The sequence below is a fragment of the Rhamphochromis longiceps genome, linkage group LG8, assembly GCF_057381845.1.
Source record: "Rhamphochromis longiceps isolate RC_006_pf linkage group LG8, R_longiceps_female_GT1.1, whole genome shotgun sequence".
In the NCBI taxonomy this organism is placed as follows: Eukaryota; Metazoa; Chordata; class Actinopteri; order Cichliformes; family Cichlidae; genus Rhamphochromis; species Rhamphochromis longiceps.
In genome coordinates, this window is record NC_140564.1 from 5,892,544 (window position 1) to 5,909,336 (window position 16,793).

General features: G+C 45.8%; 1 protein-coding gene across 3 annotated transcripts in view; it reads right to left on the reverse strand.

Annotated features, from left to right (window-relative positions):
• The window catches only part of LOC146662991 (jumonji domain-containing protein 1C-like), a 120,548-nt gene that overhangs the window by 15,998 nt on the left and 87,757 nt on the right, over window positions 1–16,793 (reverse strand). For 2 of the 3 annotated variants that reach the window (XM_085415573.1, XM_085415572.1), the window contains 11 exons: window positions 14,677–14,782; window positions 14,395–14,519; window positions 13,693–13,836; window positions 12,871–12,912; window positions 9,790–10,060; window positions 8,418–8,969; window positions 8,006–8,348; window positions 5,622–6,534; window positions 5,318–5,518; window positions 2,227–2,390; window positions 366–528 (listed from right to left, as the gene is read on the reverse strand). In XM_085415573.1, coding sequence (XP_085271699.1) covers window positions 366–528; window positions 2,227–2,390; window positions 5,318–5,518; window positions 5,622–6,534; window positions 8,006–8,348; window positions 8,418–8,969; window positions 9,790–10,060; window positions 12,871–12,912; window positions 13,693–13,836; window positions 14,395–14,519; window positions 14,677–14,782 — 3,024 coding nt within the window. The remainder of the gene's footprint in view (window positions 1–365; window positions 529–2,226; window positions 2,391–5,317; window positions 5,519–5,621; window positions 6,535–8,005; window positions 8,349–8,417; window positions 8,970–9,789; window positions 10,061–12,870; window positions 12,913–13,692; window positions 13,837–14,394; window positions 14,520–14,676; window positions 14,783–16,793) is intronic. The other variant, XM_085415571.1, reaches the window with a different exon arrangement.

A 16,793-nucleotide genomic window follows, 5' to 3' on the forward strand; every position in this document is an offset into this window, starting at 1 on the left:
TCCTACATTTGTCACTAAAACAGAGACCACGGCCATCACAGTCAGTTTAAATGAGGGCTACACTGAGAAACGGGAAGCAAGGGCCAGACGATCCATAGACTTTAATCAAGTGGAAAATAAATGTCTGCAAAGGCATTTGACATGCAAGCTTAGCTGAAAGTGTCTGTGCAGCATCAGCTTTGCTTCTTAACAAAGTGATAACAACAGGGTAGCGCGCTGATATGGCCCATGTGCTTTAATATTTACACATGACAGACAAATATACGACTCTGATGCCTGAATGTGTCCGCTACTCTCAACCCGCCTTTCTTCCATCTGCTTTAAAAATGAGTGTTTATCAGGAGAGTGTGCGAGCAGCCACGTACCTGTGGACTCGTCAGACGGGCCTTGCTGTGGGGATCCAGGTAAAGGCGGTGCAGATGGACGTCTTTTCCTGTTGGAGTGCGACTTCTGTCTGTCTGCTCCTGCTTCAGCTGTGCCAGTGTCATTGTCCTCATGGGATCCACGTAGCTTTTCTTATCCACATCTCTGCACACGGACAGGACAGATATTCAACTTCATGAAACAAGCTTTTACCATCTTTTTCAACAACTGCTCCTACTGGAAAGATCTAACTGTGTGTGTGCAGGTCAGTGTTCATGACTCAGAAACAACTGATGGATGGTTTAACCTCAGCCATGTTTTGTGTTGGGTAGTCAGTGATGTTGGTTGTGTAAGGTGGCTACAAGCTGCTGAATGAATGGCATTCTGGGTAGACTGCTTCTGTCATGGTCCGCGGCTGGTGTCCAAGGAGCTGATGGGATGCCCACGCGTGTGGCTGTCGACTCCACACCTGCATCCCATCCCAGGCGATCAGGTGGACCATTTAACCCAGCTCTGCCAGCTGCTCCACGCCAGTCCGTTAGTCGCCTCTCAGCGGTAACATGCTTCCACGTGAAGGTGGTTGCGAAATTCTCTTTTGCTGGAACAAACGCTAACCCTTTCCTTGTGCGCTTAGGTAACAGCTCGGCGTGTTTGGAGCCCTCTCCTGCCCGCCTGGAGTTTTTGGATCACTACCGGCACTCGTCTCCTCTATTCACCTGGAGTTTCCCCGCGGACCCTCAGCCCTCCCTCCGGTTCCCACGGCCCCGTCTGGACCGTAAGATTAATTCTCTACCCACGTATGCTGTTATTTCTCCGTTCCCCAGTAAGCCTCTTCCTCTTTCTGTTGCAGCCTCCCACAGTCCCGATTACGGCGTTCCTGAGTTATTTCCCGGTCCCTTGGTTTTCTAGTTACCTGGCGTGTTTTCCTTTGACCCTTCCGGGACACCCTTAGTTAAAATAAAGTTTTTTGCGTGCACCCTGGCGTGTGTCTCTGCTTCTGGGTCCAGCTTGTGTGCTGAACTACGGTTCATGACAGCTTCAGTACGGCGTTAGTGCCACTTCATCTGAGGTATTCCCTGCAGCTCAGAGCCACCTCAGGTCTGCTCTGTGAGAGCTCTCTGAACACGGAGCTTTTGAAGTAAAGAGGAGTTCAAATGTCCAAAGCAAATATTCAGCGGCTCCTATATTTTGTGCTTCTTTTTACCCACAGTAGTTAACTTTTTAATGCATATTGAAGCCACCAAAGAATTTCCTGCTTCCCCTCAGTGCACGTTTTCATTTCATGTGTGAGGTTCAGTAAGAAGTGAAACACAAACATTTGTGTTGTACGGAGAATGAAGAAACTTAAAGACTCCTTAGAGTACCGTGACCTGCGAGACCGTCTGGTTTGACAGGAAGTAGTTCTTTTCCTCAGCGTGGATTTTCTCCACTCTTCAATAACAACAAGTCACAATGGCAACGTGGCCAAACTACGATCTTTATGTTAATTAAGTGTTTTTAAGTCAACACTTAATCCAACCATCCATAATCTGTCCTCTGATCTGTAGAAGTTGAGCCTGATTTACCTCGCCATCACCTCCTCTAACGTTTTGAGCTTTTCCCTCCATAGGACACAAACACAGGTGGGAAACACAAATCAGCTACTGTGGGACTGTCGGTCTGTGTCACGGACGTCATTCATTCATCTGGTGTTGCAGGGTGTAACCCATCAAACATCAGCAGCTCTTTGTTTTCACAAGTTCATATTTTCAGTTTTCACTGAAATGCAGAGAAACAATGATTCCAGGTTTCATCAGTATTAACGCGGGTTTGGTGACAGAGCGACGGTGCAGCTTTAACTACAGCACTGATCTTTCTGCTTACTCTTTATGAAGATCCATGCTGGTCTTTGACAACGGAGGGCTCGTGTGGGCGATCTTGACGGGGGGGCGGTGGGCATCGGCGCTGGCTGGCCGGACAGGAACGTGGCTCAGCATTCCCAAACTGTCAGCAGCAGCAGTCTTATGGAGCCATGGACTGGCAGCATTCTACACACAAACAAAAACACCACTGTTATTCTGCTCATGGCAAAAAACTACGTGAGGAAACATGTGGCCAACCAATAATGGGGGGAGGTTATTATGTGCCTTAGACACTCGCGTCTGATTGGCCGGTAGCTTTTTTAACACAGGCTTCTTCATCAGAGGTCCAACAACACAGCTGGGAAAAGCAGCTTTATTTCAGCTTTGATTAGTATGATGAACAATCCAGTTCAACCAGGACATGTATGAAAATAAAAGTCTCGGGTCCTGAGTGGAAAGTATCTTTAACAGATGCTGTAATTCACCTTTGGGTGAACGAACCTGACATGAGCTTTCAGTTCCAGCTGAACAGGGTTCAGGCTCTCTCGGCGCATGTGTGGGTAACACAGTTCATTACTTTTAACCAGTAATACTCGATACAGGAACTATAAATGCATTAGGGGTGGGGGAAAATCGATACTGTGTAGTATCGTGATATTTTGTTTGCTAATAATGTATCGATACAGCGACAGCAGAAATCGATATTTTGTTACAAAAAAGGTTTTGGTGCTCTGACTTCAGAGCACGTTGATCCTTTTTCTGAGCAAGAATCCTGACACTGTCCAAATGTGTTTAACTGTTTTTTTGGCAGCAATAAACATGACAGTTTACTTATTTTAATTTAAGACATGTTTTATTTTAATTACGTTTAAAACTTTTTTATTTAATGTAAAATTATATTTTGTTTTAATTTACTTTCAAATTCTTCAGATGCTGAAGGGGCTCCATAGTTTTCATAAATTGCATAGTTCAGAATAGCTATAATTGTACCAGATGGTTTCAGTTAAGTTGGACTAGACTGTAATACAAACCGTTCAGTTTGTCAACAATAAAACTGAAATGAGAGAAAGACTGAGTGCGAGACTTTGATATTAGATAAAATGAATATTGATAAAGTTTAACTTTATGTACAGAATCTGAATATCGCAAAATATTTTAAAAAATTGCAATAATATCGTATCGTGCGTTAAGTATCACATGATATGCTATGAATATGAAGATACTGACAGACAGCCAGTTTGTCTGACCTAACAGCAATAATGTTAAAACATGTCATGAATCACACTGACTGTAAATGTTTAGATAGTTTTTTTCTCACAGCATGTTTCATATATATGATTGGAACATGTTTGTGCAGCCTGTTTACTAAAACTACTGAATATATTTAGTCAAGTTTAAAGGTGTCACGTCAGTCGTCCTCAGCTCTGACCATCCTTCACTTCATGGTTAACGAATGTGTTTTTACCTTTGGAAGCGCGCCTCGTTTTAGAGACACATGCAGGGTTGTGTATTATCACTATACAGGGCTGATCAGGGGAGGAGCTCAAAGGAGGGGCGTGGATGCTAGGGACAGGATGAGATGAAGGTAACGATCCACCCATGAAGAGAGCGGCCGAAAGATAAAAGAAGAAGGTGGCAGGTGTTGTCGGCTGATTGTGCGTTTCCTCTAATCAACATGAAATGGTTAATGGGCTGATATGGACTGATAATAAAGGCCTTGTATTCCACTTTTCTGCTCACCTAAAACATATTTGTGTTGTTGCTTTGAGTGTTTTAAGTCACATTCAACAACACACACCTACACACAGCACTTTCTAATAATCACACTCAAACTCTGACAATCACACCAAACTCTGGAATACAGATGGAGGGAACAAGCTGCTGGATGTCATCAGCCTCCACATGAAGGGGTCCGACCCCAGGTTTCCTCCACGGACTACGAATAATGACTAATGCAACCTGAAGCCAGAAACTCTCCCTGGATTGGACTAGTCACTGCGATGTCACCCACTGGTGAACCCACTCCACACAGGGAGGACTTTAGTCTGCTCAGCTTTTTAAAACCAAACGTCGTCAGCGCGTCACAATCCCGGGAACACGAACTGTGGATCTGAGGGACGCTGCACGCTCACTAGCTAACAACCTGTGATTTATAAGTCACATGTCTTTACTGAGGTCACAGAGCAAGACAGCAAAAGGTCACGTAAACCTCTGGTCACCAGTGAAGCTCCTGCTGGAAATGAGAAATAACTGGAGGTGTAAGGTGCATCGTAATCGTCTGCATTTCTCAGAAACAGATGCTATATTGCTCTTTTACACCCATTCTACGCCTGCAACTGATGCTAAATGTGAAAGTGGACATTTCAAGGCTGTCAGTTTAAAGTCTACGTTCCTGAATGAACACACAACTGGTGTTACTTTGGCACCAGCTCCAGAAACAGATCGCTCACCTGACCTGTTAATAATGGTTTAGACGACTAAAACATAAAACTGAACAAGCGCTACACACCATTAAAATACTAAAAGAATAATTCCTTTCACACCAGCCAGTTGTATGTTGTTAAAATATAATCCACAAGGTGGCAGGCTTCGGTATCACAAAGCTCTGTACTACTGCTATTACTAGGATCAATGTAGCGTTGTAGTGCTGGCATTTTAGGAAGGTGCAGACTTTCACAGATCCATCCATAGAGCTCAGCGACGTGCATTTGGGCTTTACAGGTGAGCGTCTTATTTCATTATTGTGTCACACATCATGCTCACGGCCAACAGGCTTATAGGAAACCAGGGGAGCAACAGCATCTGCCAGTGTTAAAGAAAAAACCAGCCTTTGGAAACCACAGCAGCGAACTTTTGAACATCAAAACGGGTAAATCACTGTAAGCGTCAGCACGCTGGAAACAGACATCTCGATAAAATAAATATGGACATATGGACACGTGTCATCCTGTTGAATGAACTGTCGTATAACAGAAACAGACTATAGCTTAAAGGTGACACTTCTTCTTTCTGCCAACCAAATCTTTCCTTCGCCTTTACCACATCCTTTATCTTTGTTCACCAGTGGAAATATGAACACAAACACGCTGACATGGGTGCTCCTGTACACCTACCCTCCTGAGAGAGGCCTCAGAGTTCACAGTAACAGGATTTTCAGGGTGGACCCACTTAGCCGTGGGTCCACCCAGGTTGAGCCCTGGTGGGTAGGACGTTGGCGTTCCGTTGGGGTACTGCCACAGGATTGGGTACAGACCAAGTCCTGCAGCCCCGCTGTGAGCTTGGGCTAGAAGAGATGGCGAATGGTGGCCCTGGCCCTGAAACACACAGACGCATCTTTAGCTTTTCTTTAATGAGGGTAAAAAGACAAAGACACTACTCTTCTCCACAGTACAGGACTGCAGCACACAGGAGGCACACCTGTAGGTACTGCTGCTGGTGGGGCAGAGCAAGGTGACCCAGACCTCCCGGAGAGTCGAGTCGAGGGTGGAGAGATGCTGCAGGAGGGGCCATGGCTGGGAGCACAGTGGGAGGCAAAAGGTGTGGGTGAGGCAGGGCGGAGGTGTGAGCAGGAGCAAGGAGATGGGAAGCTGCGTGGGGGTGTGACGCAGGGGTAAGGCAGGGCGAGTGGGGGGAGTGCAACGTGTGCAGGTGGGGATGGAGATAGGCTGCCACGTGATTGGATGAGACTGTTGCAGAGGCGGAGTTCTCTGCGTCGGAGCGAACCAGAGCTGGGTCTCTGTAAACAGTGAAGGGCTCATTCTTCTTGATAATCAGCGGACTCTTTGTGTTGCTGCTCGTACTGACCGCGCCCGACTCTAGCCGCACTGGCTTGAAGCCAGACCGCGGAGGTTCTGCCAACTCTATTTTAACTGGCAAACGAGACGGTGGAGGCGGGGAAGTATCCGAGTACCTCAGCATTTTATGTTTAGATACCTCGGGGGAGGTGTTAGGTTTAGGTTTAGAGATGTCCGCCAGGCCTGCGTGGGCCTTAGCTTTGACGAGATCAGCTTGACTTGCGTTGGGGTAGGAGGGGCTCTGAGAGCTGTCGGGGCGGGATTTCTGCTTCAGGGAGTCCAGGTGAGCTGAGCCGGGGTTTGGGCTGGAGCTGATCTGAGGTTTAGATATGTCAGGGGGGAGCACCGTGTTCATCTTGTGGGGGGCTGGTTGCTGCTGAGGGTGCTTTCTTGTCTCTTCAGATAAAGAGGGACTCTTCATGCCAGCGTGGAACGACTGTAGTGTATGGTGCTGCTGCTGATGAAGATGATGGTGAGGAAGGACATTTTTCTCCTTTTCCACCAGCAACACATTTTCAGCTATAGATGTGACAGGCCTGGGAAAAAAGCACAGCAGGAAAAGTAAGAAGCAAGTATGATGTTGACCATATTTGAAAGACTATAAAGTTAAACGTTGAGAGAAGTCCTCAGATCACCATGTGGTCCAGGGCAGGTTTCTGTGATTGCATTCAGTTACGATCCAGGACTGGGACACGTTTCTTTTTCAGTTTCAGATCCTCAGTCCACTTTGTCTAACCCTGACCCGACCAGGTCATTTTCCATCTATCCATGTACTTCCTGTTAGCCTAGTCACAGGTCTATCCGAGTGTGACAGGAGAAACAGCAGGGTGCATCCTAAACATGCTGCTAGTCTATCTCAAGGCTACAAAAGGCGAGAGAAGGTGGGAACCTAACATTCATGTCTTTGCACTGGAGCCTACAGTAACCAGAAAGAGTCTACATGAATGGCAAAAACATGCAAACACAGAGGGGTCCTAGTGGGCTGCTCTATTTAACAGTGACATCCACCATCCAGTGCGCTGCCCTACATCTTGGCTAAGTGAGCAATACTTTTGGTACACAAAGCACACTGGAGGAATAAACACATACGTAAAGAATATATATTTATGCATACCAGGTAAAACAAAGTTCAGTATCTCCCTCAATCTGCAGGTTTTAGGGAATCACAAAGCCACAAATGTGCAGTAGCTAGGAGCCAGAGCAGGCCGCGATCACAGCTGTGCCAGATGTGGTTCTAGTTTTGATGACCAGAGATCCATTGTGTTTGCTAAACTTGTGTTGACTGCTAATATTTTAATATAAAAAGGTGTTTTACTCTCCTAAAATAGGCCCACAAATCCAGCAGTGGTAGATCTTGCTTGCAGTGACCTATTGACCTATTGTATTAAATTCTCTGCTTTCTTTCCATTATTGGTGTCTTTTATCATGGTGGTACAGTCTTATCTTGCTATAACCTATGTGCTGCAGTTTACTCTTATTGGTGGCTTTTATCTGTGAACATAATTCGTTACCTTTATGTATTTGATGTGTGAACTGTTTTATTTTTTATTGTTTTATGTAAAGCACTTTGGTATGCCCAAGGCTTTTAAATGTGCTCTATAAATAAAGATTGTTGTTGTTGTTGTTGTTGTTGTTGAGCTCTACGATCAAACAGCACCGGAAATATGTCCAACTCCTGGTTTTGGAGTAAGGAAAAGGCCCTGGGAAAAGTAGTCCCACTCCACAGCTGGATCACCACCACATTAATGTTTTTACAGCCGCAGCTCAGGCACCACACCTACGGGATGAATTTCAATAGAATATGTCGCCTTGATCTTGAATTATCGCAGTCACCAGATTTTCAGAAACCTTGACCTCTGACCCCTGACCTTGAGATAACAGCTATTGTATCAATGTAAACTCGTACGTCGCTTCATTCTGTCACAGGCGTCCATGTCACTCGGGCGCCGTCCCAGCATCAGGTAAAAACACGTGAGCTGAAATATTTAAAACATTGTCTGCACTCACCTGATGACCTCAGAGGACGCAAACTCCAGCCTGCTGCTTACGCTCTTAGTCGCCGTAACGCCGCCTCCCAAGATGCCTTGATGCTGCACGGGAGGTTCCATCTCCGTCCTGCGGCCTCCCTCCGATGGCGAGGGAGACGGCGCTACAGGAGGCGATGAGACGGGTGAAGGGTTGAGAGAGAGGTAAGGTGAAAGGGCCGTGGACTCGGCCTTTTCGGAAGCGAGCAGTGCCGACACAGCCTCTGAGCTCTCGCGGTGCACGGTGGCCTGGGCGTCATCTGTGATGTCAATCACACCGGCGCTGTGGAGGTGGGACAGCGACGGCGTCTGGGATCGAGACGACGCTAAAACAAAACACAACAAAGTAAGAACACTGAAGCGTCGTCAGAGATGAGAAACTTGCAGCAGCTCACCTTTCACAGTGTTCTTGCTGTTCTCCAGAACGCCGCCCTGGACAACATCAGACATCAGCGGCGTCTGTTGCCGTGGAGACTGGGTGATCTGCGTTACGGCGACCAGTTCCTCGTCTTCCTTTGATAACATTTTGCTCGTTTCCTTCACTACGCTCTTTTTGACATCCTCTGTTGCTTGAAGCTCCGCCCATGGAGACAGGCGGCCAATGACAGACGAGGAATCGTTGGTCTCGAGTCCCTGCAGAAGCGGCTTCTCGTCCTCCTCCATTTTAGAAATGGCACTTGGTTTCACGTCGCTGCGAGTCTTTAGCTCGTTCTCAGAGTTGGGCTCTGAGGAGGAGGAAGAGGAGGAGGAGGAGGAAGATGAGGAGGTGGAGGAAGAAGATGAGCAAGAGGAGTGGGCGGCTCTCTTATTGTGAGGATTTTCTGAGTCGCTGCTCTCGGACAGATCGGATGTCATGTCGGTCTTCGGCTTCTTTGGACCCGCCTTCTTCTCATCTTCGTCACCTTTCCTGCGTTTGTTCGCAGACTGCTTCACCTTGGACTTGGGCTCTGAACAAACGACAAACAGGTGGGATCATTCTGCACCTGTGTGAGACTCGTGGTAGCGACAGATTTATTTTGGACAGATCGTCGTGTAGCTGGGTTCCTTTACAGACATTTGAAACATTTTCAGTATCACAAACAAAGGCAAGCTGCTGCTCAGATGTTAAGGAAAGAGACAAGAACACTTGCACAGTCACATAACACACACAACTTTCTGTTAATATGTTGGACTGTTGAATCATCATGTCCACCCACCTGTTGTTAGGGGCTGTCAGAATGCACAGTTTTAATATTCAGCACTGGAGGTAAAACCTCAGTCTGACCATGACCGTAATCGCCGCAGAGCCAGTGAGAGGTTGGACTGGTTTAGCCACTAAACTGGGTCAGATCCACACACATGGGTGAGGCGCAAAAGTAAACTTTCCTGAACAGAAACCTACAAACTAAATATGATGGTGCATAATACATCTAACATCTAACGTCTGGTCCGAGTCTTACGTTAAGCTAACCTTTGCACAGCGACCAAAAATTGCTTCTTTTTTCCATAGGTTAGGTTAAGGTCATAGACTGTACATAAAAGATGGGGAAAGCCACCGTGACATCACATTCTGGTGAAGTCACTTTGTGAAAGGTGAGCATTTATGCTGTTGTGATTTCACTGAGACACAGGCATGATATTTGTTCTGTTTGACTCGATTTATTGTTCTCAATATGACATGAAACTGGGCTTTTTACCACAACCACTAACTGGAGTTTTAAGTGGCTTCCATGAAACGCCTTCACGTGTGTGCATGTTTTAGCTCTCTTGTGATGAAACCCGACTCACCTCGCCCTGCGGGCTCTTCTCTTCGGTCCTTTTCCTCCTCTGGAACGCTGCTATCTGATCCCTTCCTCCTGGAAGAACGAGAGATGCGCTGCTCTCTCTGCTCTCGCCCGCTGCCACCAGGCGAGTGGTGTAATTGGCTGGCCGGTTGCTGACTCTGCTGCGATTGGCTCAGTTGTTGGGAGGCCAGCATGCCCTGTGAGGCTTTAGAGTTGGGGCCTATTGATGTCATGATGGGGCGAGGGCTGTTAGCCTGGGCTCGTGTGTAATGACTCTGCAAGAATGAAAACAGAAATAAATAACAAATTCAATTTATGAACAGAATCTACAGAATCACAAACACAAGTCTGAGTTTACCCACCAGTACGTGCACCTCAACAACATCAGTAAAGCCTACATCAGATTCTATTGTCTGGTTTCACTGTTACGGCTGGCAGGCTGTATGCTGCACACAATCAAGCATTGGCTGACACATTTACACATGACATCAACAAACAAAAGAAGTAACTGGGCTACCATGGGTGTGAAGCAACTGTACAGATTATGAGGTAAGAAAGGAACACTGAAACAACTACTACAAACACACCGTTCTTCTATATGGTATCTATACGACAGTCAGATATGTATGACTGCTTGATATACTTCTGCAATTAATTTAAAACACGCCTGAGTTTAGCTTCAGTCAGAGGAACGTCCACAGACACGAACACTCCCTGCAACAGGCTGGAGTCATCAGGCTTTACTTTGTACTTTCTAGTTTCAGAGAATGTTCCTATTTATCACGTGGACAGGAACAAACCTCCATCTGTGCAGTGTTGAGGTTACCCGACAGGCTTTGGGTCCCAGTGACAGCACAGAAGCTTCTGGTAGACAGTAGCTATTATGCAGTTGCCTAGTTTAATATGTGAAATCATGTCAGTGAAGTTTAAACTACTTAACTTGGTGGGTGAAGATGCACAGCTAACACTATCAGTCTGCTGGGGGGTTGGTGTGAAAGAGCACAAAGTTAACATCCCCGACTGCAACTGAGGGTCACTGCCTACTGTCATTCAAATGACCCACAGCAGACAGGAAGGACAATATTGCTATGATGCCCCCACAGCAGTGATGGAAGATGACACACGGATGACTGGAGCTGTCCTTAACTTGGGTTTTATAGGCTGCAGAGTGCAGGGCAGTGAGCTGATCTCAGGCTAGAGAGAGCTCATCAGTGACAGCATCACTGCCCCAGCACATCCTGATACTGTGACTCTCGCACAGCAACAAAGACACTGTCATTCTGCTTCTTATGGTATATTAGGTAACGAGGTCCCAGAGCTGCAGAGAACATGAAGGTGCATTTGTCTGTAAAGTAGATGAAAACCTACAAACCAGTACGCTCAAATGATTGTAACCAGTATAGTAAAAGACAATGCTGCACCTGCTGATCTATTTCTGCTGAAGGTGTTCAGGGGTCTGCACGCTGATAACCCCTGTCCCTGAAAGCACACCTGCTCAATACGATTTACTGTACGCATGCAGCAGAGTACTATGCAACACAGCAGTCAGTGCAATTCACAAGATGTTTACAAGGAACTAAATTTGCTAAATGTCCAATTTGTATTTACAATAAACGAGCTGCATGTGATTATCTAGGCTTAGCTCTGCTTTGGAAAACGACATGTTTTTCATTATAGATGACAGTGATGCCGATCTGGCTACATTTGTGCTGCACGAGAACGTCACCATTTGTAAGTGAAATAAGTGAAATGAGGTCTTTAGGAGTTTTTTGTTTCCATCGCTGTGAAGGCTGACACCGAGGCCTCATTACCAGGCTGCGGCTTCACTTCCTGTTTGTGGCAGTGGGCGCTCCTTTCTCTCCCATTAGTCAGCGTTATCCTTAATTCCCAGCGTCAGCAGGTCAATGAAGTTGCCTCAGAGTGAGTCATTGAACTAAGCACCTATCCACTTTTCATGACCAACATGGGCCCGTGGTTATTTCCCCGTAATCACTAGAAGCTGACAAACACTGACATTCAGCGCCGTGTGGTCGATCTTAGTCTGTTCCTGTTAGCACAACTCCTACAGACTTTGACTGACATGTTGGAGGCTGCTGTGCCAGTGTGTTTATTCACTCTGTCCCGTTGCTGACCGTGAGAGGGACACGTGCTAAAGCGGTCAAACCGTGGCTTTGATAAGGACAGAACCTACAGCCAGGCACATGATGCACAGCACATTCAGTGTCTGTGAGAGGTAGTTCTTGAATCACGTGATCTAATCCTTGGTGAAAGGCATAGCAAAAAGCAACCCCACACTGCTGCACTGACCTCTGTGGTCACACACACCGTCACAGCTGGGAGCAGCTATATTACCCGGGGTGTGGCGGAGGCTAAAGCAGCCAGTAGATGGCGCTGTGAGAAGCACTTTGGCCCGGTTACTCTTTTAATGAACATGTGAAACGTTGCAGAGCACAGATTTAGGTTTAATGCAATCTGTGTTCACAGAAAACGTTTTAAACTGAATTAATGGCCGAATATTATACGTTTCAGATGATTTAGGCAGGTCAGCTATATTCATTTAACAAACACTGTCACAGAGCTCCACGTTTTACCTTCACAGAGTTTAATTTGTCTGCTTATTCGATTACTCCACGAGCAGTCCAAAAGACCAATGGAGTAAAACTATTGATAGTTGATGTGACCGAGTGCCTGCTGAGGCAGCCAGTAGTATTTAATAAAACCTGACTTACAGAAATGAACCTATAAGACTGAGAAGACAGATCAGTCCGCTTCCACTGAAGCTGATCACTGACCGTGTTTCCAGCTTTGTCCCAGTGTGTGACGCTGGCTCCAGACTGCATCTCAGTGCAGATGTGTGGAATTAGAGCTCCACTGCAGATACTCAGCTTGTTCTTTTATAAGTACCAAATGAAAACAGTAATCGCATCACGGCGCTTCACACTGTAAGTACAACCCTGGGCCTGAGTTAGATTTAGGGGTGTGTGAAAATGTTGAGCACAGAGGACGTCTGTCAGCTTTGTTCTACTGCAGAAAGTGTAGGACTGGAGGGTTGGGAGGTGGTGTAGCAGTGGGGGTTCTGGGGTACCTGAGTGCTGCCAGTGGTCCCGCCGGGTCTCCCTCCCGCCATCTTTAAAATGTCAACGACAACAGGAAAAAATAATAAAAAGAAAAATAACAAAATGAAATGAACACAAAGAAAATGTGGGACAAGGAGAAATGTTGTTATTGACTGCGGGACTGGCTAAGAGTTCAACGTTAGCTCCTTACACCAGCTTGCTTCAAACGAGTACGTGGCAACTTGACATTACATCACCACAGTTTAATGGTCACCTGCTGACACCGCAGGCACATTACACGGAGCCGAGAGGTGAGCAGAACAACAGAGCGCCTGAGTGTCTAACCTCTTAGGCGAGGTTCATAGAAACTTTTACGTTAAAGGCAAAGTTGGCAATTTAAAGATACGGTGAACACAGAAAATAAGGAAGGACATTGGTCAAACAGCTCTGTGGAAGATTCGGAGCCACAGCCCTGTTCAGGGAATGCTGAGGATAAGGATGACGACGCGGAGCGTTCAGAGATCTGTGTTGACCAATGTCTCTGACACGGACAGATACACAGGAGGATGCAGATGATGCTGAGATTAGATGAAAAGCAGCAGCTGCTCGCTAACAGAAACAACACCAAAAGCCACGTGCTGGATGCATTCAGCTCGACAGTCATGAGTACACCAATCTTTGCTATTCTACAGCTTTGTGTGTTTCGTCTCAACTCCACACCCTCATCAACTCAATATTTTGCATACAATCCATCTTTATTCCTCATTTCTAATTTTTCACTGAGTACCTACAGCACAGGTGACAGATAGTTTATCACTGTATGTCATATTTGCTTCTGTGTCTGTACTCACGTGGGCAGCGTTGTTGTTCTGACTGGATCGCGACCTGCGCCTGGAGGTAATGCCGATGTTTTCCCCTTTCAGCAAAGAGTGAACAACGTCATCCAGAAAGGTCATCTGGACCATGGATGGATCCACGTTCTGAGGCTCTAGCACCTGAGCACACACACCAGGTTCATTCGACACTCGTATCTTGGAGAATTCAAATGATATCAAATGATGAACAGATGCAAATGTAAACAACATCATTAGAGTATTTACGTTACTCTGCATGTACAGGTCTATAGCAAGAACAGAATATCTGCAGACTGCTAACCAACCATTACAGGTATCCTTCAGCCTCAGAGTAGATACACCAAAACGGCCTCTGACCCTGAGGTGACTAAGATTCAAACACTTCTGAGACTGAGTAGATCCATCTATGGTATCAATCTGATTTCAGTGTAAATCAGTAACTGGGCGGTGTCAGATTCATGCCTGCTTTCATTGAAGGCTAACGGGAAAAGTCAAACTCCACTCCTTTTGCCTCTGTCTCTTAATAGCAGATGAAATCAGATGAAACGTCTGTAAATGATTATTATTTTAAACACGATGAAGACAGAGGGGTGTGTCTCAGGTTAAGGTCACACGTCCCATCCTTTCGATCCATTTCACACAGTGTAAAACTACTTAAATAATAACATCACATAACTGTGTGTGAGTGCATCCACGTACCTGGTCATTCATAACGACCATGTTTCGACTGAAGAGGTCGTGATGTGTAATGATACCAGTGAACCACTGGGTGGCCGAGTCTTGTCTGTACACACGCACACGGTAGCCATTTAATGAGTAGGGACCTGCGAGCCACAGGAAACAGTTCCCACTGCAGTTATAGTCCCACTGCATGTTCCTTATACAACAACTATTACAGTAACGATGTCACTGACGTGGTGAGCTTTAGCGAAATAAGACGGCATGCTAAAATGCGACCACACAGTCCAAACAAAGACTTACCTTGCATAAAAATCTCCTGCACCTTCTGGTCTTTGAGCCAGCCTTTCACTTCTTCGTGGAGCTGAGGGTTGTCTCTTAACACTGGGCTTTGACTGTCCACCTCATCCTTAAAGACACCAACAAGTACCAGCAAATGATTAAACACGTGTTTGAGTCAAAGCCAGCTCAGAAACAACCAGACTGACACAGACGATGGTTTCTCAGCTACCGGTGCCACCGTGTTCATTTCAACTTCAAAAGCTAATAACTCTTTAGAATGTTTACATTTCTTTATTAACGTGACCACAAAAGTCCTAAATGTAAGAAAAGAAAGAGTTATGTAAGTGAAGCCCACACGTCACAGTGTGTCAGAGCCTCCGTGTCCTTCTTGCACAGGCTGCTGCTAGCTCGTGGATCTTCTGCAAAGTCTAATCTAGACGTCTCTTCCTTGATGAATGGTTCACACCCTGTGCTCAGTCCAGACTGGGATCATCATACTGTACTTGCTGGAATGTGGGTGATGAAAAGATCCAATGATCCTTCTTTCCGGTTCTGGATTTTTCCGTCTGTAATAACAGACTGATTTTGCCTCTGCTAACATCCCTGCTTCCTCTGATGGATGTGTCACTCGCACAGTATGTTGTGGGTTCAGATAAAAAGCCTGGAATAATCTTCAGACACTTTTCCTGCTTAATTCAGTTCATATCTACAGAATAAAGGTTTTCACATCACACTTCTTTTCTAATGCATTACATTTCAGTGTTTTATGATGTTTTCATGCGTGTTCATACAGCAGTCGTGTCAACAAAAACGTGCCTTTTTGATCGTCTACATGAGCTTTAGCACGATGTACAGCAGCATTGTTGTTTAATGACTGAACATGAGGCTGTTAAAGGATTAAATACTAACTAATGCAGTCTCCTCCCTCAGTCCAGACTTCTGGGAAGGGTAGCAGTGCTTGTTTATTTGTGCAAAGGCCTGTCTTGGTAAAAGCTAAAGCAGAAACATGATAGAGCTAGCACGGGGAGCTGAACTCTGTGGGTGAAGTCAGCAGTAGTAACTACAATGACAGAAACTTGCACAGGAAAAAGGGTTTTAACGACCTTATTTTGGGGCACAGATACAAGCTCTTTGTTGTTGTTTTGTGCATTCAGTTTATTTATATCCCGATGACCGCTGAAACTATTTATATAAAGCTGCAAACTGCTCGTCAAAGGTGGCTTTGAAGCAGATGGCAGTTACTTGCACACGTGTCATCCTTTGGTTGTCTCGGTAATCCTGTAAAAGCAGGTCATGTGTCAGCCATCGTATCCTGCCCTGGCGCTCGCAGTCACCGCACACCTCCAAGGTGAGAAAAGTCGGGACCATCTCGCATCGCCGCTGGTTATTTTTCTCTTCGTCACTTGAAGTCATCAAACATCATCAGAGCAAATCCCGCCCAGTGTGGACGCAGCATCTAAAGCGCCAGCATTACCACCATGGCTGAGACATCAGCGGATTCTCACCGCAGTGACTGAAAACATCTAAAAATCCAACTCCTGTCAAAATCTGATGATGTTTATAAAAAAACCAGATTCAGTCTGAAACTAGAAACCAGGAAAAAATGAAGTGTTTTTGAGAGACGTGATATTATGTTTCATACAGCTGTGAAGCTCTACTGTCAGTGGCACCGAGCCACAACCAAGTGAAACAAATACCAGAAAGATTCACACACACATATCCCTACATGACACCTTGTTGGAGTAGTTTCTTAGATCTAGTGTACTGGTTATTTATTTTTAAATTATTTGCTGGCTTTATTTACAGACACAGTGAAGAGTGACAGGACAGCAGAGTGAGAGAGGGGAAGGGCGGCCAAGGGCTGCAGCTCGCCGCTCTTCACCATCATACGGCCGCCCGCTCATCCCTCTGAGCCGACTCATGTATTAATGTACACTTTGTACCACAAAGTGTTAGTTTTTACTCTTCTGTGACCTCGTTTTGATTTCACAGTATAAGGCCCTCACTCTGCACACTACTACGTGCTCTTTTATTCTTTATCCCTTCGCTGTAACACATTCAAAGTATCAATAATTACGTTTTTCTATAACAACAGATTTTCTGCTGTGACAGTAAAAAGGTAACAGGTATAAGACAGA